Source organism: Bubalus kerabau, chromosome 8 (assembly GCF_029407905.1).
Source record: "Bubalus kerabau isolate K-KA32 ecotype Philippines breed swamp buffalo chromosome 8, PCC_UOA_SB_1v2, whole genome shotgun sequence".
Lineage (NCBI taxonomy): Eukaryota > Metazoa > Chordata > Mammalia > Artiodactyla > Bovidae > Bubalus > Bubalus kerabau.
This window is the reverse complement of record NC_073631.1, coordinates 90,416,023-90,439,904: the sequence shown is the minus strand read 5'-3', so window position 1 is coordinate 90,439,904 and position 23,882 is coordinate 90,416,023. Positions and strand designations below refer to the sequence as shown.

At 40.4% G+C, this 23,882-nt stretch overlaps 1 protein-coding gene across 14 annotated transcripts in view; it reads left to right on the top strand.

Moving 5' to 3' along the window:
- CADPS2 (calcium dependent secretion activator 2) overlaps positions 1-23,882 on the top strand; it is a 584,066-nt gene that overhangs the window by 138,686 nt on the left and 421,498 nt on the right. For all 14 annotated transcript variants that reach the window (XM_055590800.1, XM_055590801.1, XM_055590799.1 and 11 more), the window contains exon 2: positions 652-765. In XM_055590800.1, coding sequence (XP_055446775.1) covers positions 652-765 — 114 coding nt within the window. The remainder of the gene's footprint in view (positions 1-651; positions 766-23,882) is intronic.

Sequence of the window (23,882 nt, the reverse complement as noted above, 5' to 3'; positions counted from 1 at the left end):
TGTTGGTTGTCCACTCACCTCCAAGAAGTCTTATCCCTCTGCCCTCTGTTCAGGACAGCTGGCAGGCAGTTCTCATTTGAATTTGAGATTTTTTCCCCTTTCTCTGCAAAGAGATTGGAGTGTAGTAATCACAAAAATGCTGTTTGGGGCAGAAATTTGGATTCCGTTTTCAGTATCAGGTATTCCAAAGTTCGTGGGGCAGTAACTTGCTGCTGCTACTGCTGCTAAGTCGCTTCAGTCCTGTCCGACTCTGTGTGACCCCATAGATGGCAGCCCACCAGGCTCCTCCATCCCTGGGATTCTCCAGGCAAGAACGCTGGAGTGGGTTGCCATTTCCTTTTCCAATGCATGAAAGTGAAAGGTGAAAGTGAAGTTGCTCAGTCGTGTCCAACTCTTAGCGACCCCATGGACTGCAGCCTACCAGGCTCCTCCGTCCATGGGATTCTCCAAGCAAGAGTAATGAAGTGGGGTTCCATTGCCTTCTCCGGGGGCAGTAACTTACAAGCTTTTAAAAATTGACCCATAAGTGAATTTTGAGTATCGCGTCTTAGACACACGTGGCAAATATAACTCTTAAAAAGCATTATGTGTCATGGATTAGCCAGTTTTTTTTTAATTTGATTCCCTCCCCCCCTTCTTTTTTTCTTACAGCTTAACAAGCAGCAGTTGCAGTTACTGAAAGAACGGTTCCAGGCCTTCCTCAATGGGGAAACCCAGATTGTAGCTGACGAAGCATTTTGCAATGCGGTTCGGAGTTACTATGAGGTGAGTTTGAAGAGCTTTGTTTCTGGCATTCTGATGCCTTTTAAAAGATGTTTTTAATGGCTTCCCGTTTTAAGAAGCTCACACGTATAATAGGAAGGCTGTGAGTTTGCAGCCTTCCTTGAAAGCATTGTTGATTCTCTTTTGCAATTTAAAAACTAATTCCACAGCCTGGTTTTGAGAGATAAACAGAATTGGAAATTATTCAGATCTTTTGTGGAGAACTAAGCTGTTTAGAAAAATCTGGCACTGATTGATAGAGCTGAGCTTAGCTATCTGTGGGTCCGCATGTCTAATTTATCCTTTTTAATCAGAATCTCAATAGTAAATTCCTATCTTAAATAGCAGTTAATAAGCCCTTAAATATTACTTGCTAATAGTACATGAGCCATTCTGTTCACTAAACTTTTTGTAATAATTAAAGCCAGTAACTAATTTTATGAGGATGAATGGAACTCTTTTCTTGACAGAGAAATACTACAATCCCAACTTTCTCTTTCTTCTGATTTTAGCTTGTGACTCATCAGGAATTCTCTGTGGACTTCCTATGGGCATCAGTTTTCACACAGGGTCATTAATTGCTTCAGTGAATGGCCAGTAGTTGTTAAGATAGTTTCCTTTTTTTCCCTAAGGACTTCAGACTCATTTTGGGCATGGACTTCTTCCACCATGCACATAACTACACCTCTCTACTGAAGAACAACACACAAAGCCATATTAGGCTAGTACAGATGAAAAATGTAGAGGTACAATGTGTCTGAACTTTTCTGAGGTAGGGAAATATCTTTGCAAGAATAACAGAGTAACTGGATGTACAGATTTCTGAGGTTAGTGATTAATTGATGGTGTGTGTGCCTCAGAAGTTGCTTAATGCAACTCTAGAGAGGTTTATGTGCGACTCTTTGCGACCCCATGAACCACAGCACGCCAGGCCTCCCTGTCCATCACCAACTCCTGTAGTCCACCCAAACCCATGTCCATTGAGTTGATGATGCCATCCAACCATCTCATCCTCTGTCATCCCCTTCTCCTTCTGCCCTCAATCCCTCCCAGCATCAGCGTCTTTTCCAATGAGTCAGCTCTTTGCATCAGGTGGCCAAAGTATTGGAGTTTCAGCTTCAGCATCAGTCCTTCCAATAAACACCCAGGACTGATCTCCTTTAGAATGGACTGGTTGGATCTCCTTGCAGTCCAAGGGACTCTCCAACACCACAGTTCAAAAGCATCAATTCTTCAGTGCTCAGCTTTCTTCACAGTCCAACTCTCACATCCATACATGACCACTGGAAAAACCATAGCCTGACTAGACGGACCTTTATTGGCAAAGTAATGTCTCTGCTTTTCAATATGCTGTCTGCTGCTGCTGCTGCTGTCGCTTCAGTCATGTCCGACTCTGTGCGACCCCATAGCCAGCAGCCCACCAGGCTCTCCTGTCCCTGGGATTCTCCAGGCCAAAATACTAGAGTGGGTTGCCATTTCCTTCTCCAATGCATGAAAGTAAAAAGTGAAAGTGAAGTCGCTCAGTCGTGTCCAACTCTTAGAGACCCCAGGGACTGCAGCCTACAAGGCTCCTCCATCCACAGGATTGCCATTGCCTTCTCCAAATATGCTGTCTAGGTTGGTCATAACTTTCCTTCCAAGGAGTAAACGTCTTTTAATTTCATGGCTGCAATCACCATCTGCAGTGATTTTGGAGCCCAGAAAAATAAAGTCGGACACTGTTTCCACCGTTTCCCCATCTATCGGCCATGAAGTGATGGGACCAGATGCCATGATCCTAGTTTTCTGAATGTTGAGCTTTAAGCCAACTTTTTCACTCTCCTCTTTCACTTTCATCAAGAGGCTCTTTAGTTCTTCTTCACTTTCTGCCATAAGGGTGGTGTCATCTGCATATCTGAGGTTATTGATATTTCTCCTGGCAATGTTGATTCCAGCTTGTGCTTCCTCCAGCCCAGCGTTTCTCATGATGGACTCTGCATATAAGTTAAATAAGCAGGGTGACAGTATACAGCCTTGACATACTCCTTTTCCTATTTGGAACCAGTCTGTTGTTCCATGTCCAGTTCTAGCTGTTGCTTCCTGACCTGCATACAGCTTTCTCAAGAGGCGGGTGAGGTGGTCTGGTATTTCCATCTCTTTCAGAATTTTCCTCAGTTTATTGTGATCCACACAGTCAATGTCTTTGGCATAGTCAATAAAGCAGAAATAGATGTTTTTCTGGAACTCTCTTGCTTTTTCAATGATCCATCGAATGTCGGCAGTTTGATCCCTGGTTCCTCTGTCTTACTCAAGCCCAAACCTGTTGCACAAGATAAAAGTATAGAAGTGTTGCTTACCAGATCACTGTGTGGCATGAATCTAGAGGCAATAGTAGATGCTGTCTATTTGGACCTTGACTCAGAATATCTTAACAAGTATAAGGCATTACATTCTATCTTGTAAAACTCAAGGTTTGAGTCTTTGTGTCAAAGTCTTGCAAGATGAAATCATGGCTATGAATCTTAATAGAGGAAATGTAAGGGCCTATACTTGCATCATAAAATGAAACAAAAGTCAAAGTCTGTTTAGAATGAAAGAAAGGTGTTGAGGAAAGTAATTTCTGGGAAAAGATGTAATTAAGAAAACTCATTTTTGGTTCAGGTAGATGTACTGTGGTACTGTATGTGTTAACATTTGGAAAACAAGCTGGGTGAGGGGTCCATGGATGCTGTTTGTACTACATGTGCAACTTTTGTGTAAACCTAAAATTGCTCCAAAATAAATATATTCCAAAGTAAGTATTTTTAGTAAGGGCATTACAAAGAAGTAAGCATAATATGTTGTTGTCAGTTTAGTAAAAGGCACACTTAAACTGTGTTAATGAGAATATTATTCCTTTAATGAAGGAGTATCATCATTGGTTTTTTTTTTTAATATTTATTTTTGGCTGTGGTGGGTCTTCATTGCTGTGTGGGGTTTCTGTAGTTGCGGTGTGAGGTCTCATTGCAGTGGTGTCTCTTGTTGCAGAGAACGGCTTCTAAGGTGTTTGGGCTTCAGCAGTTGCGGCATGAGGGGGCTCTAGAGCACAGGCTCAATCATTGTGGTGCACAGGTTGAGTAGCCCCATGGCACGTGGGATTGTCCCAGACCAGAGATTGACCCCATGTCTCTTGTATTGTAAGGCAGATTCTTAACCACTGTACCACCAGGGAAGCCCATCATTGGTTTCTAAATGAGAATTGTGCTCTCTTCTGGGTACTAAATATAAATGAAAAGATGTGGATAAATTTAGGGTCGTGAAACATCATATAAGTCACCTGAAGGGCCTGGAGACAGATTAGGCTTGTGTTGTGTGTGGCCCCAAGAATAAAAAACTAGGCCTAACGTGGAAACTGAAGTGGGCAAGATTTTAGCCTCACATCATTGGAGTTTGGTTGCACAGCCAACATACTGAGTGGACTGGAGAGCACAGCATCACAGGCGACCAGGTTCTGGCTCACGTCACAGTTTCCTGGGAGGCATTTTGCATAGATGGGTCCCAGGGCCCTCTCCTGGGCACACTGAATCAGAATTTCAGGATACCTTTTAAATACCTTTTCTACACCTTTTAAAAGCTTTCCAGGCGATTTCCTTTCAACTGGTAGATTGCCGACCAACGGAATTAGATGATTGCTTGGCTGCGATTGTTACAGCTGCTAAGTCGCTTCAATCGTGTCTGATTCTGTGTGACCCCAGAGACGGCAGCCTACCAGGCTCCCCCATCCCTGGGATTCTCCAGGCAAGAACACTGGAGTGGCTTGCCATTTCCTTCTCCAATGTATGTAAGTGAAAAGTGAAAAAAGTGAAGTCACTCAGGTTGTCTACTTGAAAGTTATACAGTCATGTCCGACTCCTAGCGACCCCATGGACTGCAGTCTACCAGGCTCCTCCGTCCATGGGATTTTCTAGGCAAGAGTACTGGAGTGGGGTGCCATTGCCTTCTCCAGCGATTGTTGCAGAAAGAGATGTAAATGCTGAAGAGGTGTATTCAAAATGGCTGCTGGGAAACAACCAGCCTACTAGAAAGTCACAAAATGTGGCTTCATATCACACTCATGTGTATACTAAATATGTAACACCACACAAGTCATTGACCCTCTGTGAGCTTGTGTTTCTGTTTATGTCATTGGGCTTCCCTGGTGGCTTATACAGTAGTAATGCTTAAGTAGTGAACTAAGTAATCAAGGGTTTTCTTTTCTTTGGGTAGTATTTCCAGCAACTGTTGGCTTGTGAAACTATATCCAACTTGGCTTTGTGGAGTTCTCATAGGAATTAAGATTTGTATTATTAATGTGTATGGAGTCTATATTCCTGATTTACATTTGGAGGGTTACCATTTCCCAGGTGGTACACATTCTGTACTCAAACTCTTGAATGGATTAAGGACATTTTGTTGGGAAAGTGAAAGTCGCTCAGTCATGTCCGACTCTTTGCGACTCCATAGACTGTAGCCCGCCAGGCTCTTCTGTCCATGCAATTTTCCAGGCCAGAATAGTGGAATGGGTAGCCGTTCCCCTCTCCAGGGGTCTTCCCAACCCTGGGATCAAACCCAGGTCCTCCACTTTGCAGGTGGATTCTTTACCATCTGAACCTGCAGGGAAGTCCAAGAATAATAGGATGGGTAGCCTATCCTATCTCCAGTGGATCTTCCTGACCCAGGAATAGAACCACGGTCTCCTGCATTGCAGGTGGATTCTTTACCAGCTGAGCTACCAGGGAAGCCCTTTGTTGGGAAAATAAGGTAAAAAAAAAAACCTTTTTTTCAATTTTTCTCACATAAGACTTTCCCCTCTTTTTCAAGGATTATATTTTCATAATACTTTGCCATGACTAAGAATGCCGGTAGTCTCGAGTGAAGTCAGAAAGAAAAAGACACAAACCATGTGCTACCACTTATATGTGGAATCCAAAACACAACACAAATGAACATATCTAGGAAACAAAAACAGATTCAGACATAAAGTACAAGGGGAGAGATCAGGTGGGGGGAGTAAGGAATGAAAGTGTGAGATTAGCAGGTATAAACTAGTATATAAAAACAACAAGATTGTACTGTATAGCACAGGAAACTGTATTCATTATCCTGTGGTAAACTGCAATGGGAAATAATATATATACATGTAACTGAGTCATTTTACTGTGTAGTAGAAATGAAATACAACATTGTAATCAACTATATATACATCAGTAAAATTAAAAAAAACTGCTGGTAGCCTCTACTATAATTACCTCTGTGTAGTATTTCTTATAGCTTACCAAAATATTATTTTTTTCTTCTAGTAACTTTGTGTTAATCAGTGGCATTATTACCCACAAATTACATAAATAGAAACTGAAGCTCACAGAGGTTCAGTGCCTTTTCCAGTGTTATATATTTGGTAGGCTTCTTAGTTCAGTGTGAATCCAGATTTTCTGACTTTCATGGTGCCATTTTGAATACACTTGTGTCAGGTACTGTGCAAAACACTTCAAAAATGTCTTTATTCTTTAGAGTAAACCTTTTAAGCAGAATTATTCCAATCTTGGGCTTCCCTGATAGCTCAGTTGGTAAAGAATTCACCTGTAATGCAAGAGATGCTGGTTCTATTCCTGGGTCAGGAAGATCTGCTGGAGAAGGGATAGGCTACCCACTCCAGTATTCTTCAGCTTCCCTTGTGGCTCAGCTGGTAAAGAATATACCTACAATGCGGAAGACCTGGGTTTGATCCCTGGGTTGGGAAGATCCCCTGGAGAAAGGAAAGGCTACCCACTCCAGTATTCTGGCCTGGAAAATTCCATGGACTAGTCCATGGGGTCACAAAGAGTCGGACACAACTGTGCGATGCTGACTTCATTTCACTTCATTCCCATCTTAGAAACGAGGATAAGTGACCAGTGCCCAAAGCTGCTACCTATTAGTAGCAGAGCTAAAACATCTCTCTTTCCATTAAAGCTTATTAAAAACAGATCTTGAGTTCTGTTCAATACCTATTGAATCAGAATTTCTGGGGATGGACATCAGAATTTTGAACTTGCACCAGGATAATTTTGATTTACTCTATATTTTGAGAAACATGTTGACCTAGATCTTAATGACTTCTACAATATATGTTCCATGAAGGAAACATTTCTATCCTGGTTATCATCTTATTCCACAAATATAGCACTTATTATGGCACACAAATGCTTTAAACAGGTTGACTTGTTGACTAAGTGGATGAGTATCATAGCACTTACTTCTCTGTGTAAAAATTATGTATTTTGTTTTTTCTTTATAATATTTTAAAGTATTACTTCAATACTGCCATGGGATTTCTTCCTATTGAGATTTCAGTTTCATGGTTTTGTGCTTTCTCAAAGATGGCCAATGCTTCAGAAGCATGGTTGGGCTTATGTTATTTCTAACTTAGTATTCTTTGATTTTATTGTCTTTTTTGGCTTCTATATTTCAAAATCTGTCTTTTCAGAGATGTTACATGTTTGCGGTAGAGAGCTCTTTTCAACAGTCTATCAGTGGTGCGTTTCTAATATATTAGATTTTTGTTAGTTGTGATGGCCATTTTTAACCATGAAGATATGTATGGGTGGGAATATATCCATATGTGTGGAAACCCTGGTAAATGTGAATTATCAATTATATTGAAAATATTTCTTAATACTGAGGGCTTACAAGTTTCCTAAAGTCTGCTTGTTATTAACTTTTTTAGCTTTATAAATGTTATTGCTTTAGTGATTTTATGTATAGTCTTTTCCATCTTGGTTGTATGTCTGTATTTTATATAGACAATAAAGAATCATTTATCTCTTCTTGAATTGGTTGTACCTTGGAATATTTGGTTTAATTTACGACTCTTTAATAGGTGTCATCTTGCTGGGCAACTCAAGATATTTCTTTTTCTCCACATTATTTGACCAAAGTAATTTCAACTAGATCATGACAGGATTCAGTCCTTCTAGGTTTTCAATATGTGGTGCCTTCTTGGGTGTATATTCCTGTGTTTTTGTATATCTGTGTCAGTATTGAATATTTGTCATGAATATTATTAAATACAGCATTTACTGTGTAGATAATTTTTATATGACAGTGCTGTTTCTGTCTCACCCATTTTTATCGGATGTCTTAACTTTGATTTGAATCAGTTCTGTTCAGTTCATTCACTCAGTTGTATCCAACTCTCTGTGACCCCATGGACTGCAGCATGCCAGGCTTCCCCGTTCTCACCAACTCCTGGAGTTTACTCAAACTCATGTCCATTGAGTTGGTGATGCCATCCAGCCATCTCATCTCCTGTCGTCCCCTTCTCCTCCCACCTACAATCTTTCCCAGCATCAGGGTCTTTTAAATGAGTCAGTTTTTCGCATCAGGTGGCCAGAGTATTGGCATTTCCTCTTCAGCATCAGTCCTTCCAAAGAATATTCAGGACTGATTTCCTTTAGGATGGACTTGTTGGATCTCCTTCCAGTCCAAGGGACTCTCAAGAGAATTCTCCAACATCACAGTTTAAAAGCATCAATTCTTACCTTTCTTTATAGGCCAACTCTCACATCCATACATTACTATTGGAAAAAACATAGCTGTGACTAGATGGACCTTTGTTGGCAAAGTAATGTCTCTGCTTTTTAAAATGCTGTATAGGTTGGTCATAACTTTCCTTCCAAGGAGTAAGCGTCTTTTAAATTCATGGATGCAGTCACCATCTGCAGTGATTCTGGAGCCCCCCAAAATAGTCTGTCACTGTTTCCACTGTTTCCCCATCTACTTGCCATGAAGTGATGACATGATCTTACTTTTCTGAATGTTAAGCTTTAAGCCAACTTTTTCACTCTCCTTTTTCACTTTCAACAAGAGGCTCTTGAGTTCTTCTTCACTTTCTGCCATAAGGGTGGTGTCATCTGCATATCTGAGGTTATTGATATTTCTCCCAGCAATCTTGATTTCAGTTTGTGTTTCTTCCAGCCCAGCCTTTCTCATGATGTACTCTGCATACAAGATAAATAAGCAGGGTGACAATATACAGCCTTGACGTACTCCTTTTCCGATTTGGAACCAGTCTACTGTTCCCTGTCCAGTTCTAACTGTTGCTTCTTGACTCGCATACAGATTTCTCAGGAGGCAGGTCAGGTGTCTGGTATTCCCATCTCTTCAAAAAATTTTCCATAATTTGTTGTGATCCATATAGTCAAAGGCTTTGGCATAGTCAGTAAAGCAGAAATAGATGTTTTTCTGGAACTCTCTTGCTTTTTTGATGATGCAGCAGATGTTGGCAATTTGATCTCTGGTTTCTCTGCCTTTTCTAAAACCAGCTTGAACATCTGGGAGTTCACAGTTCATGTACTGTTGAAGCCTGGCTTGGAGAATTTTGAGCATCACTTTGCTAGCATGTGAGATGAGTGCAATTGTGTGGTAGTTTGAGTATTCTTTGGCATTGTCTTTCTTTGGGATTGGAATAAAAACTGACCTTTTCCAGTCCTGTGGCCACTGCTGAGTTTTCCAAATTTGCTGGCTTATTGAATGCAGCACTTTCACAGCATCATCTTTTAGAATTTGAAATAGCTCAACGGGGGTTCTATCACCTCCATTAGCTTTGTTCATAGTGATGCTTCCTAAGGCCCACTTGACTTTGCATTCCAGGATGTCTGGCTCTAGGTGAGTGATCACACCACTGTGATTATCTGGGTCATGAATATCTTTTTGTATATTTCTTCTATGTTTTCTTGCCACCTCTTCTTAATGTCTTCTAATTCTGCTAGGTCCATCCCATTTCTGTCCTTTATTTTGCCCATCTTTGCATGAAATATTCTGGTTTGAATATCACCCTATAATATAATAAGAATAATAAAGAAATTTGATTTTGAAATTAATTCAGTCTTTTTCTTCATAGTTAGTAGCATTGTTAGGGGAAAAATGTGGACCCAAGTGTCTAAACCACCTAACTGGGCATACTTGATGATAGAGAGGAATCACAATAGGAAAAGAAGAAAGAAATGGCAGGTACATACTCAGTTGCTTAATAAAAGTTAGCAGTAACAATCTTGATAATTTTATAACTGCTAATTACTATTTGATTCTGTAGTACCTTCATCTTCTTTTCTTTATAGAAGTTTTCTTTTTTTTTCTTCAAGCTCACCTGACCCCCAAAGTAACTCACTGTGTGGAGGAAGACATAAAGTGGAGAGTAGTTCTACAAGTATTTTTTTTTCCTAGCCATATCTTTTTCCCCTGTTCTGTTTTTCCATTTAGGAGACTTCAGCTGATTCTGTGGATGGATAAACATAGGTTTATTGTAGTATGTTACTTTCCAAGTTGTTTTTCCCATCAGATATTGGCTTCTGTTTACAAAATTCAGGTGGACTTCACCCAAATGTAACCAGTGACAGTATGATTTATAACAGATAGATGGAAAAGAAAATGGCCTTTCCTTTTTGGATTTCCGAAAGACAGCATATAATTGCTTACTAGCTGCTTTTAGTGTAACAAACATTCAAGTTCTATTACTGTGCCAAAAATGAATGTTATAGTCTTCTGCCCCACCTTTTTGTTGGGTTAGCTTTGTTTACAACTTTTCAGAAGTCAGTGAGTGAAAGTTGCTCAGTCATGTCTGACTCTTTGCAACCCCATGGACTATATAGTCCATGGAATTTTCCAGACAAGAATACTGCAGTGGGTAGCCTTTCCCTTCTGCAGGGGATCTTCCCAACCCAGGGATTGAACCCAGGTCTCCCACATTGTAGGTGGATCCTTTACCAGCTGAGCCACAAGGGAAGCCCAAGAATACTGGAGTGGGTAGCCTATCCCTTCTCCAGGGGGATCTTCCTGACTCAGGGATCAAACCGGGGTGTCCTGTATTGCAGGTGATTACTTACCAACTGAGCTATCAGGGAAGCCCTTCAACAACTTTTTGGAAAGGATGTGTATTTTTCAGATTACTTCCATTAATTTATGTTCTCTTCTGGTTCCTCAGAGTGGATGAGAGTTATAAGTGTTTAATCTTTAAAAATTACCAAAGTAGTATTAAAATAAGTCTTGCCCCCATCATTACCATGACAACCACTTGCTTTTCAGATTTTCTACTTCTATGATGATACAAATGGGAATTCCTTCTGTAAGGGAAAAAAACACTCTTAAGTGTGAAATTACAAATCTCATGTTAAAGGAAAAATTACTCATTTTCATCCCAAAATATTAAGCCCTATTTTTGGCACTTTTTCCACAATACATTGTGATCCACACAGTCAAAGGCTTTGGCATACTCAGTAAAGAAGAAATAGATGTTTTTCTAGAACTCTTGCCTTTTTGATGATCCAGCAGATGTTGGCAATTTGATCTCTGGTTCCTCTGCCTTTTCTAAAACTAGCTTGAACATCTGGAAGTTTACAGTTCATGTATTGCTGAAGCCTAGCTTGGAGAATTTTGAGCATTACTGTACTAACGTGAGAGATGAGTGCAATTGTGCAGTAGTTTGAACATTCTTTGGCATTGCCTTTCTTTGGGATTGGAATGAAAACTGACCTTTTCCAGTCCTGTGGCCACTGCTGAGTTTTCCAAATTTGCTGGCATATTGAGTGCAGCACTTTCACAGCATCATCTTTTAGGATTTGGAATAGCTCAACTGGAATTCCATCACCTCCACTAGCTTTGTTTGTAGTGATGCTTTCTAAGGCCCACTTGACTTCGCAGTCCAGGATGTCTGGCTCTAGGTTGGTGATCACACTAACGTGATTATCTTGGTCATAAAGATCTTTTTTGTACAGTTCCAGAAAAACATCTATTTCTGTTTTTTTCACTGTGCCGAAGGCTTTCACTGTGTGGATCACAATAAACTCTGGAAAATTCTGAAAGAGATTGGAATACCAGACCACCTCACCTGCCTCTTGAGAAACCTGTATGCAGGTCAGGAAGCAACAGTGAGAACTGGACATGGAACAACAGACTGGTTCCAAATAGGAAAAGGTGTATGTCAAGGCTGTATATTTTCACCCTGCTTATTTAACTTATATGCAGAGTGCATCATGAGAAACGCGGGGCTGGAAGAAGAACAAGCTGGAATCAAGATTGCCAGGAGAAATATCCATAACCTCAGATATGCAGATGATACCACCCTTATGGCAGAAAGTGAACAGGAACTAAAAAGCCTCTTGATGAAAGTGAAAGAGGAAAGTGAAAAAGTTGGCTTAAAGTTCGACATTCAGAAAACTAGGATCATGGCATCTGGTGCCATCACTTCATGGGAAATAGATGGGGAAACAGTGTCAGACTTTATTTTTCTGGGCTCCAAAATCACTGCAGATGGTGATTGCAGCCATGAAATTAAAAGACGCTTACTCCTTGGAAGGAAAGTTATGACCAACCTAGATAGCATATTCAAAAGCAGAGACATTACTTTGCCAACAAAGGTTCGTCTAGTCAAGGCTATGGTTTTTCCTGTGGTCATGTATGGATGTGAGAATTGGACTGTGAAGGCTGAGTGCTGAAGAATTGATGCTTTTGAACTGTGGTGTTGAAGACTCTTGAGAGTCCCTTGGACTGCAAGGAGATCCAACCAGTCCATTCTAAGGGAGATCAGTCCTGGGTGTTTGTTGGAAGGACTGATGCTGAGCTGAAACTCCAGTACTTTGGCCACCTCATGCAAAGAGTTGGCTCATTGGAAAAGACCCTGATGCTGGGAGGGATTGGGGGCAGGAGGAGAGGGGGACAACAGAGGATGAGATGGCTGGATGGCATCACCAACTGGATGCACATGAGTTTGGGTAAACTCCGGGAGTTGATGATGGACAGAGAGGCCTGGTGTGCTGCGATTCACGGGGTCGCAAAGAGTTGGACACGACTGAGCAACTGAACTGAACTGAACTTGGCACTTTTATTGTATATTTTCATTTTGAAACACTTTATTCTGGGATTCAGATGTTTTCTACATTAATAACACTTTAAGAACATTTTAATAGATGTATTGTATAATATGATTGTTAAGAGAATTTTTAAAACATTAAAGAGGAAGTTTATGCAATGCTAAAACTGCTCTAAAAATAATCACTGTTAAGAAGGGCAGTGTTAGTTGCTCAGTTTTGTCCAGCTCTCTGCAACTGTATGGAATATAGCCCACCAGGCTCCTCTATCCATGGACTTCTCCAGGGAAGTATACTGGAGTGGGTAGCCACTCCTTTCTCCAGGGGACTTCCCAACCAGGGAATTGGGCTTCCCTGGTGGCTCAGATGTTAAAGCAATGCGGGAGACCTGGGTTTGATCCCTGGATCAGGAAGATCCCCTGGTGAAGGAAATGGCAACCCCCTCCAATATTCTTGCCTGGAGAATCCCATGGATGGAGGAGCCTGGTGGGCTACAGTCCATGGGGTCGCAGAGTTGGACATGACTGAGCGACTTCACTTCATTTCTCCTGCATTGCAGGCAGATTCTTTACTGTCTGAACAACTGGAGAAGCCCTAAAATATTAATAGAGGACATTAAATAATGCCTTATTATTCCAAAGCCTATAGACAACTCAGTTTGTTGTTTCTCTTTTGTATATGTGAAACTGGAATTACTTCAGTTTTTTTTTTTTTTTTAACGTATGTCATGAGCATTTTTTAAATATTCTCCACGAGTATGATTTTAAGTAGCTGTGTAATAGACCATTGTCTGCCTGAGTCTCAATTTTATTTTTAGACACTTAAGTTTTCTTAAAGTGTTAAAATAAGTGTTGAGATGGTCATTTGTATTCTTACATAAATTCATCTTTGATAAATTTCTGCAAGTGGTATTCCTGGATGATGGAAGATAAATATTCCTTAAACTCTTATACAGATTACCAAATTGTTCTCAAAAGTATTAACAGTTTTTGCTACCGTAACAGCATATGAGAGTGCTATTTTTTTTTCCTCTTTTCATATTTGGTATTATCATAAAATAAATGCCAACTGATTTTTATTTTACTGTTAGCAAAGTTCAGCATTTCCATACCAGTCATTCGTATTTATATCTTTCTGAATTATCTGTTCAAGTCCTTTTTGTCCATTTGGATGTTCATCTTTTAAATACTGATTTACAAGTGTTCTTCATACATTAAGATGAATGTTAATCCCTTTTTATACGGCAGTTATTTTCAGAGCCTACCCCACCCCCACCCCCCATTTTGCAGTTTTGTTAAGTTACCTTCCCTCTGATACTCATTTGTTTCCTGTTCTGGTAGAATGAAAGACATGTTCATATTCCAAGTAGAGACTGCACCACATTTCCTTTCAATTTTATTTTCTTCATAAATTATTCATGACAGTGGTTTGCATCATGCTTTTCATCCTCCCCTCATTCCATCTACAACCCTTCTTGGATTAGTAACTCTCAGAGTAGAATCAGTCAGTTCACTCACTCAGTCATGTCCGACTCTTTGCGACCCCATGAATCACAGCACACCAGGCCTCCCTGTCCATCACCAACTCCCGGAGTTCACTCAGACTCACATCCATCGAGTCAGTGATACCATCCAGCCATCTCATCCTCTGTCGTCCCCTTCTCCTCCTGCCCCCAACCCCTCCCAGCATCAGAGTCTTTTCCAATGAGTCAACTCTTCCCATGAGGTGGCCAAAGTACTGGAGTTTCAGCTTTACATCATTCCTTCCAAAGAAATCCCAGGGCTGATCTCCTTCAGAATGGACTGGTTGGATCTCCCTGCAGTCCAAGGGACTCTCAAGAGTCTTCTCCAACACCACAGTTCAAAAGCATCAGTTCTTGCAAAGAAATTGGGAGTGGCTGCCTCAGCTTCGTATTTGCTGCTGCTGCTTAGTCACTTCAGTGGTGACCAACTCTATGTGACCCTATGGACTGCAGCTTGCAGCCCATGAGATTCTGTCCATGAGATTCTCTAGGCAAGAATACTGGAGTGGGTTGCCATGCCCTCCTTGAGGGGATCTTCCCAACCCAGGGACTGAACCCGGTTTCCTGCACTGTAGGCAGATTCTTCGCCACTGAGCCACCAGGGAAGCCCTACCAGCTTCACACCACCAGCACTCAGTTTCACACCATTCCTTTTCTTCTACCTACTTTCTTTCCCTGACTTTATGCCCTGTCCTTTAATATCTATTTAAAAAATAAATACAGTTGTTTAACAGTTGATTTGTGAAAACTGAGTCTTTTAAGTCTCTCTTGCTTTGTTTTTTGTAACTACCTTTTTTAAATTAAAAAATACCACCCAAGGGTCTTAGTTTTTTGTGTATGCCAAGATAGAGGAAGCAGGGCTGGTAAGGTTTGCATTTCAATATTTTGGTGTCAGCTTTTTGTTAGCACTTTATTTTGGGAGGGAAAGATTTACTGTTCATATTCCAAGGGCTGTTTGACCTGTTGAAATTTCTTTTGAACTCTGGAAAAAAAAATACCATGAAAAAGGCTATTTTTTCAGAGTGAATTGATGATCGCTAAGTAAACCAGGATTGGCATCCTGTGTCAGGAGGGTATGAAGAAAGGTCATTGTGTTCACACATGAAATCCAGTAACCAGTAATGAGAAGTGAGGGTTTAAATTTTCTTGCAGCTCTGCAGATCACATTGTGTTTGTTATTTTTGATATTAGCCATCTTGTTTCACATCACATTTCCTTAAATTCTAAGGATGGCATTTCAAATCAAGTATTTGAAAATGTCTGAGAGTCCTGTTTCTATTTAGGGTAGCTTGCTTTTTTGCTGCCTGTCTGTGTTTTGTAGACTTGCCTGCATTCTTGATGCTGTCCATTTTGTGAAGACCTGATCTATAGATTGTAGAAATTTGTTGTTTGAGATAGCTAAGGAAATCTTGTTGGAGCATTTTTTTTCTTCTTGCTTCATGTATTTTCAGCAGAAATTGAGATTTTTTTTTTTTCCCAAGCCCATGGAGTGAATTTTTGTGGCTCAGGACATGTTTTAGTCCTTTGTTAACTAAATCTTTTCTTCTGCATCTATGTTTTTATATAAGGGTATTGTATCTTTACAGTGGATCATGGGTTAGTCGACCTAGTACAGATTTCAAGTTTGGCTGACGATATGGAAATTAAATCCAAACAAGGTCACCACAAAGGGCAGAAGCACGTCATTGTCTCATTCTGTAATCCTCAATCTTACTTCATTGTCTCATTCTATAATCCTCAAATCCAGTGGGCAGATGCTCAAGGGTGGGTCTCCGTATAGCCAAGGTAGGGTTTACCATATCTGGTGCATATTTCAGTGCTGTGCTACAAGCCTTTCTGACACCATGATTCAGGAAGTTTCGACATACCTGGCCCTTCATAGACTCTTGGCTCTTTGAATAAATTCAGAGCACAGCGGTATCCTTCAGGGAAAGTGCTAGGTTGGTGATTCCAGGATCTCTTCTGAGCAGTCACGCTTCGGCTTCCTGATGAGTAAGCTGTTTGGTCACAGATTACTTCTTATAAGATTTCTTTAATTAAAAGGGGAAATGCTCTTTAACTTTAAACATCTTCAAGAAGTTGCTTAGTTTCATTTATTTTAAATTTTCTTGTAACCATAAGGTTAAGTAAAATTTCTTTGAAGAACTGTATTAGGCAAATGATATTTTATATGGATTTTTTTTTTTTGGTATCAAACTTTCTAATTTTAGGATTAAATTTTTCATTTGTTACTTTGAGCATTGTTCAGTTTATAAAAGTTTTCAGGGTAAATATTCTTATTTCCTTGACTTTATGACCCTGAAAGAATTATGAACTTTCTTGCTTATTTAAATGTCACTGTTAAGTATCTGGTGGCTCAGACAATAAAGAATCTGCCTGCAATGCAGCAGAGATACAGGTTCGATCCCTGGGTCAGGAAGGTCGTCTGTAGAAGGAAATGGCTACCCTCTCCAGTATTCTTGCCTGGAGAACTCCTTGGACAGAAGAGCCTGGTGGGCTGCAGTCCATGGGGTTGCAAAGAGTCGGACACAGCTGAGCAACTAGCACTTCACTTAGTCAAAGATATTTCTTCTGCCTTTTTTTTTTTTTTTTTTTTTTCCTGTTGAACTTCTGTCTTTAAAGATTTTTGTCTTGTCTTTGGTTTCAGTGGTAAAATCTCTAGAGGGACCATATGTACCCTTGTTAGTACAGTCCCAGTGGGTGCTGGACTCACCTTTTATATTTAAAGGTGTATATTTAAAGCTTTTCTCTCGCATAGCCATAAAAATGTTTAGAGCCTTGAAAATAAACAGGTAAAATATGCAAGACTGTGATTATCTCAGATAGTCATCGATCGTCAGTTCCTTAGTACAGTTTTGGTTTAGCTTATGTAACACCTTCAGAATACTTGTTGAAAGACCTGTTTTCATTTGGTACCCCCATAAAACACGCTAAGACATAGTCCTGAATATTTACCATTTTACAGTTGAAACAACTCTTTTTTTTTTTTTTTTTGGTCACTGGAGGAACTCCTAGAATGGAGAATCTTGTTTTCATAAAGAGGTGCCCCTCTTTTGCATCCAAATCCTGGTTTGAGATGGGAGTTTTAGTTAAAAGTGATTGAGCTAGTGAGGTAAGAATTGGCATCCTGGAGGAGGACAGCTGTTTCTTAAAAATGTAAGCTGTTCAGTAGGTGCCTACTATTTTTAGCTGAAAGTATAATGTCATATTTGTATACATGTGTACCATAAACTTTCAGCCATCCCTTCTGCATGAGGTGCTGGTGGTACCCCCAGGTACGAGGGTCATCCCTTGCTCCTAAGGAAGATGATAGTCCCTTAAGGATTAAGGCACATTCCCAACATTCTAGCCATGGTGTGAGGAGGGACCAAGATGAGCTCTACAAGAGGAACAGGGCTGGTTTCAGAGAGAAAGTGATGAGTTGCAGTATACAGCTGATGTTCTTAATCTGAGTGGAATTCAGAAAATCTGTGAACTCCGATGGGCAAACATGACAGCTTTAATTTTCACTAGCCTCTGACTGAAATTTAGCACTGTCTTAGAATTAGGAATATAGGCAGTAAACCAGAGTAGTTCTAGCAGTATCTGTTGTCTTTATCACCAATCAAAATTGGTATATTTTGATATCATGAATTTTATTGCAGCTGTCTTGAAATACTATTTATATACATGAACTCCACTGAATCTGGTACTCTTAAATCCCTTATTACATCTTGCTGATGACTTCTGAAAGATGCACATAAATTGCTACAGCACAAATTTGTTTTTAAAAACATTTTTATAACTGCACTAAAACTACATTCCTTCATACTCCTATGAATTACTTTTATGCTGTTAAAAGCGTTATTCTGAGAAGGTAGTCATAGACTTTACCAAAATGCTAAAAATTCATGCTACAGAAATGGTTAGCTACCTCTGACTTAAAGGACCTGTGAAGCTTCATCATAGAGGAGATGAGTTTAAACACAAGGGGGAAACAAGCGGAACAAAGTCGTTTCTATCCGTGTTGGAATTCCAACCCTAACACTTCTTATCTGTGAGACTCTGGAACTGGATCTTGTTGTTGTTAGTCGCTAATTTGTGTCCTACTCTTTGTGACCCCATGGATTGTAGCCTGTTAGGCTCCTCTGTCCATGGGATTCTCCAGGCAAGATTACTGGAGTGCGTTGCCATTTCCTTCTCCAGGGTATCTTCCCGACCCAGGGATTGAACCTGCATCTCCTGCATTGCAGGGAGATTCTTCACCACTGAGTGACCAGGGAACTTGATATTGCTACTCTTCATTTTCTTCATCTTTAATACAGATGATAATGTACCTACTTCTCAGGATTGTTGATTAAAACAAGTAATGAATTTAGGTTGCTAAGCACAATGCTTAATGTGAACTGCTATTATTATTATTATGTGGCTTCTCCAATAGCCTTTAATCTCTACATGTTTTGATGAAGCAGTAAGTAATGATTTTTCTACTTTTGTGACGTATTTGTCACACTGGAATATATTTAATCCTCTATAAATTGCTGAGATTAAGATTTGTGCTTGACAACTTTGTTCTCTGTTCTAAAAGTTTCTGTCATATAGAGGAATTTAATTTCCTTCCTAGCTTACCTTTGTTTCTCATAAAATTATGTGCAGGTCTGATAGTGTAGCATGGACAGAAGGTATTAAGCTAGTGGCAATCACAAATGAATATGTAGGGGCATTCAAAGGGAAAGAGATTAAATATACTTAACCTGTGTTCCAGGCATACTGGGAAGGGATAAGGGAGACCAGCCTTCCTCTTTCTCCCTGTGCCTGGTAGCCTTTGTTTTTTTTGAAAACTGGCTCCTTTTCATACTTTGGTGCACTCACACATGATAGGCTAGGTGTGAATCTGGCCTTTCTTCTTTGGAAGTGAGAGAGCAAGTGAGAGAGCAGAGAAGGGCTGTGTTAGGGGGCTTGCAACTTGCTCCCCTCCATGCAGAGTTCCACACACCCATCAGGCTGGCGTCTTCTCTCCCCGACTCCCTTGTCCCTTCTCTTCCTTCTGCCTCCCTTTCCTCCTTTCCCTTCCTCTTCCTGCCCTGCTTTGCAGAGCTCTCAGCACCCAGACTGGCCCCTTGGGGCGCCATGAAGTGGGGGGGTTGTGGAGGTTGCTTCCTCCTGCACTTGAATCCCAACTTGCTCATGACTAGCAGGAGTACAAAGAGAGCTGAGAGTCTGAATAACATGGAGAGATTGATATTTTGATTTGTCCTTTTCATGGCTCTTCAAAGTTGTGTACACTTGTAATGGCATAAGGTAACCATTCCTGAAAGGTTTATTATTGAAATAATAATTGGCAAGTGATCATAACACAAATGTTGCAGGCTTGGAGAAAGCAGAAAGAGTCTACCATGACCTTAGATTGTTTTCCTCTGATTGAGAAACAGGTTCGTTTCATTCTCTATTCCCTGTTACACCAGGCCAGCTGGCAGAGTTCTTGGTCCTTGCATTGTTTCTGAGATGTCGTCCATGGTCACTGCATCAGCCTCTCTGCTCTGAAGTGTTTTCTCCCTGAGTGTTGTGTTGTGATGCTCAGATTTTACATGTACGGTAAGTTCCTTGTGAACATTTAGACCTTTGTGTCTTAGTCCATTCAGGCTGCTTTAACAAATCATCAAATTGGGTGACTTATAAGAAACCAGATTTCTCAGTTCTGGATTCTGGGAAGTCCAAGATCATGGTTCTGGTGGATGCAGTGTGGTGTCTGGTGAGGACCTGTTTCCTGGCTCATAGACGGCACTTGCCCTCTGTGTCCTGGCATGGCTGCAGGGCTAGGGAGCTGCATGGAGGCTTTTTTATAAGACCTCTGATACTGTTTGTGAGGACTCTACTCTCATGACTTAAACACTTCCAAATACCCTACCTTCTAATACTCTCACATTGTGGATGTTTGGGATGTCAACCTTTGAATCCTGGAAGTACCCAAATATATTACAGCACCTTGTTTGATTCAACTTCCTCATATATACTTGACTGGTAAGTGATGGCGGGGGAAATGTGATTACCTGAATATATTATACACATCTTGCTTTTCATTATTCTGTGACTTTTTTTTCAAAGGCTCTTGCCTTACTTCACTGTGTGTGACAATTTCTAGGTCCATCCACGTCTCTATGAAAGGCACAATTTAGTTCCTTTTTATGGCTGAATAATATTCCATTGTATATATGTGCCCAGAGAAAAATAAATATTGTATATTAATGTATATATATAGAGAGAGAATCTAAGAAATTACACAGATGAACCTGTTTGCAAAGTAGAAACAGAGGCACAGACATAGAGAACAAATGTATGGACACACGGAGGGAAGGGGGATGGAATTAATTGGGAGATTAGGATTGACATGTATACACTACTACTATGTATGAAATACATAACCAATGAGAACCTACTGTATAACACAGGGAACTCTACTCAGTGCTCTGTGGTGACCTAAATGGGAAGGAAAACAAAAAGAGGGGATACATGTATATGTATGGCTTCCCTGGTGGCTCAGTCAGTAAAGAATCTGCCTGCAGTGCAAGTGACCCAGGTTCTATCCCTGGATCGGGAAGGTCCCCTGGAGAAGGAAATGGCAACCCACTCCAGTATTCTTGCCTGGAGAACTCCACAGACAGAGCCCTGATGGGCTACAGTCCATGGGGTCTCAAAGAGTTGGGCACAAGTGAGCAACTAACACTAACTATGTATATGTATAATTGATTCGCTTTGCTGTAAAACGGAAACTAACACAACATTTTAAAGAAACTACACTACAACAGAAGTTAAAAGTAAATGTTCCTGCCATCTACTCTATCTGTCCTGTAAGACTGAGCCCGCTGGCTACATCCTCCAGGTAACTTGCCTAGTCCCCCTCCCTCCTCTCTCCACCTCTCCCTCATTCTTCTTCCATCTTTCTCTCTCCTTCCACAACCCTTCCTTCCTCCTCCCTTTTCACTTCCTTCTTTTCACCTTCCTCCCCTCTTTTCCTTCTCTCCTTACTCCCCCCTCACCATGATTTTTCCATGTCAAAAAATGTCTGCTGTTGCTGCTGAGTCGCTTCAGTCATGTCCGACTCTGTGCGACCCCATAGAGAGCAGCTCACCAGGCTCCGCCATCCCTGGGATTCTAACTATGTAGAAATGTAATGGAGAGTGTTGATAGGAAGTGCTTTGAGTAGTCAGATTAAAAGGTAATGGTAGGACTTCTCTACCAATGGTGGTGTAATAGATCAGAGTAATTGCTGAGATTTTTTATTGTTATTATTTATTTTTATTGAAGTATAGTTGATATGTAATTGGGATTTGCTTTTAAATCAGCATTTAGCCATCTGAATATAATTGTTTTATGTGCAGGATGGAAGAGAAGGAAAAAGCTCTCAAGTTAGTAGTGTATAAGTATCAATGTATAGCCAGACTTGTTAGGAATGCTATCAGTAAAACATAGCAGAATTAAAATTCTGTTCCATTGAATGCCTACCAAAAAAAAAGTGTAATGGTTGAATTGCTTAATGACAGTCATATCAACTGCACATACAAAGCTTCTATTTAGCAAACACTAAATATTGTCTTTTTTTAAAGTAAAAAATGTGGGGTATACTGCTGTGGTGAGATTATGAAGTAGTATTTTAGTATTTTCTGCCCAGTAATTTTACTTCATGGGGAAAATGATTATGCCCTCTCCAGGGCATTCTTAAATTTAAGGCCTCTTCAACTAAGAGATGAAAGGCTTGGAAAGATTGCAGTTGCCAAATGTTGTATAAGATTTTCTACAGTAGACAGTCATTTTCTCCCCCCAATCTTAAACACTTCATTATTACTATTAACTTTTGGGTATGAAAGTTGCCACCTCTTCATTTGCAAGATAAATTTCTGGTGGAAAATCTGAGCAGTATTATCTGTAAAGTGTTTGTGTGTGTGTGTGTGTGTGTGAGTTGCTTAGTCATGTCCAACTGTTCGCAACCCCATAGACTGTAGCCCACCAGGCCCCTCCATCCATGGGATTCTCCAGGCGAGAACACTGGAGTGGATTGCCATTTTGTGTTTGTAGCTAATATTTATTGGGAGAAAAAGGTTCTGCTTTTTAAATGTTAATATGACTTATTTTTGTAAAATTTTATGTGGTCTTACCCATTGAATATTTTGTTTATTCAAAATTTAATCTTGTTGGTGAGAACTATTTGTGGGCGGTTTTTATGCCTTGGTACCTTCAATTTACACATTTTTGAAGTTGCCAGACTATTCAGGCATTGCTACTAGATATCTGTCATTCTCTCTTGCTTGGAGGGACAAAACTGAGTAAAGGAGAAAAGTGTTTAATTGGGTTCTGACAAGCCTGTTTGGAAAATTGATGCAAAATGGTAAAAAAGTGATAGGTTATGCCAAATATGGGCTTCCCAGGTGGCACAGTGGTACAGAACCCGCCTGCCAATGCAGAAGATGTGAGTTCAGTCCCTGGGTCAGGAAGATCTCCTGGGGTAGGAAATGGCAATGCACTCCAGTATTCTTGCCTGGAAAATTCCATGGACAGAGGAGCCTGGTGGGCTACAGTCCATGGGGTCACAGAGTCGGACACTACTGAGCACTCATGCACAATGTAATGCCAGATATAAGAATAAGGTTGGGATCAGTCATATTCTGAATTCAAAAGTGTGAGTGTATAGAGTAGATAATATTGGGAAAGATTATTTGTACTAGCAAAAACAAGACCAGGAGCTGACTGTGGCTCAGATCATGAACTCCTTATTGCCAAATTCAGACTTAAATTGAAGAAAGTAGGGAAAACCACTAGACCATTCAGGTATGACCTAAATCAAATCCCTTATGATTATACAGTGGAAGTGAGAAATAGATTTAAGGGCCTAGATCTGATATACAGAGTGTCTGATGAACTATGGAATGAGGTTCGTGACATTGTACAGGAGACAGGGATCAAGACCATCCCCATGGAAAAGAAATGCAAAAAAGCAATATGGCTGTCTGGGGAGGCCTTACAAATAGCTGTGAAAAGAAGAGAAGCGAAAAGCAAAGGAGAAAAGGAAAGATATAAGCATCTGAATGCAGAGTTCCAAAGAATAGCAAGGAGAGATAAGAAAGCCTTCCTCAGGGATCAATGCAAAGAAATAGAGGAAAACAACAGAATGGGAAAGACTAGAGATCTCTTCAAGAAAATCAGAAATACCAAAGGGACATTTCATGCAAAGATGGGCTCAATAAAGGACAGAAATGGTATGGACCTAACAGAAGCAGAAGATATTAAGAAGAGATGGCAAGAATACACAGAAGAACTGTACAAAAATCTTCATGACCCATATAATCATGATGGTGTGATCACTCACCTAGAGCCAGACATCCTGGAATGTGAAGTCAAGTGGGCCTTAGAAAGCATCACTACAAACAAAGCTAGTGGAGGTGATGGCATTCCAGTTGAGCTATTCCAAATCCTGAAAGATGATGCTATGAAAGTGCTGCACTCAATATGCCAGCAAATTTGGAAAACTCAGCAGTGGCCACAGGACTGGAAAAGGTCAGTTTTCATTCCAATCCCAAAGAAAGGCAATGCCAAAGAATGCTCAAACTACCGCACAATTGCACTCATCTCACACGCTAGTAAAGTAATGCTTAAAATTCTCCAAGCCAGGCTTCAGCAATATGTGAACCGTGAACTTCCTGATGTTCAAGCTGGTTTTAGAAAAGGCAGAGGAACCAGAGATCAAATTGCCAACATCCGCTGGATCATCGAAAAAGCAAGAGAGT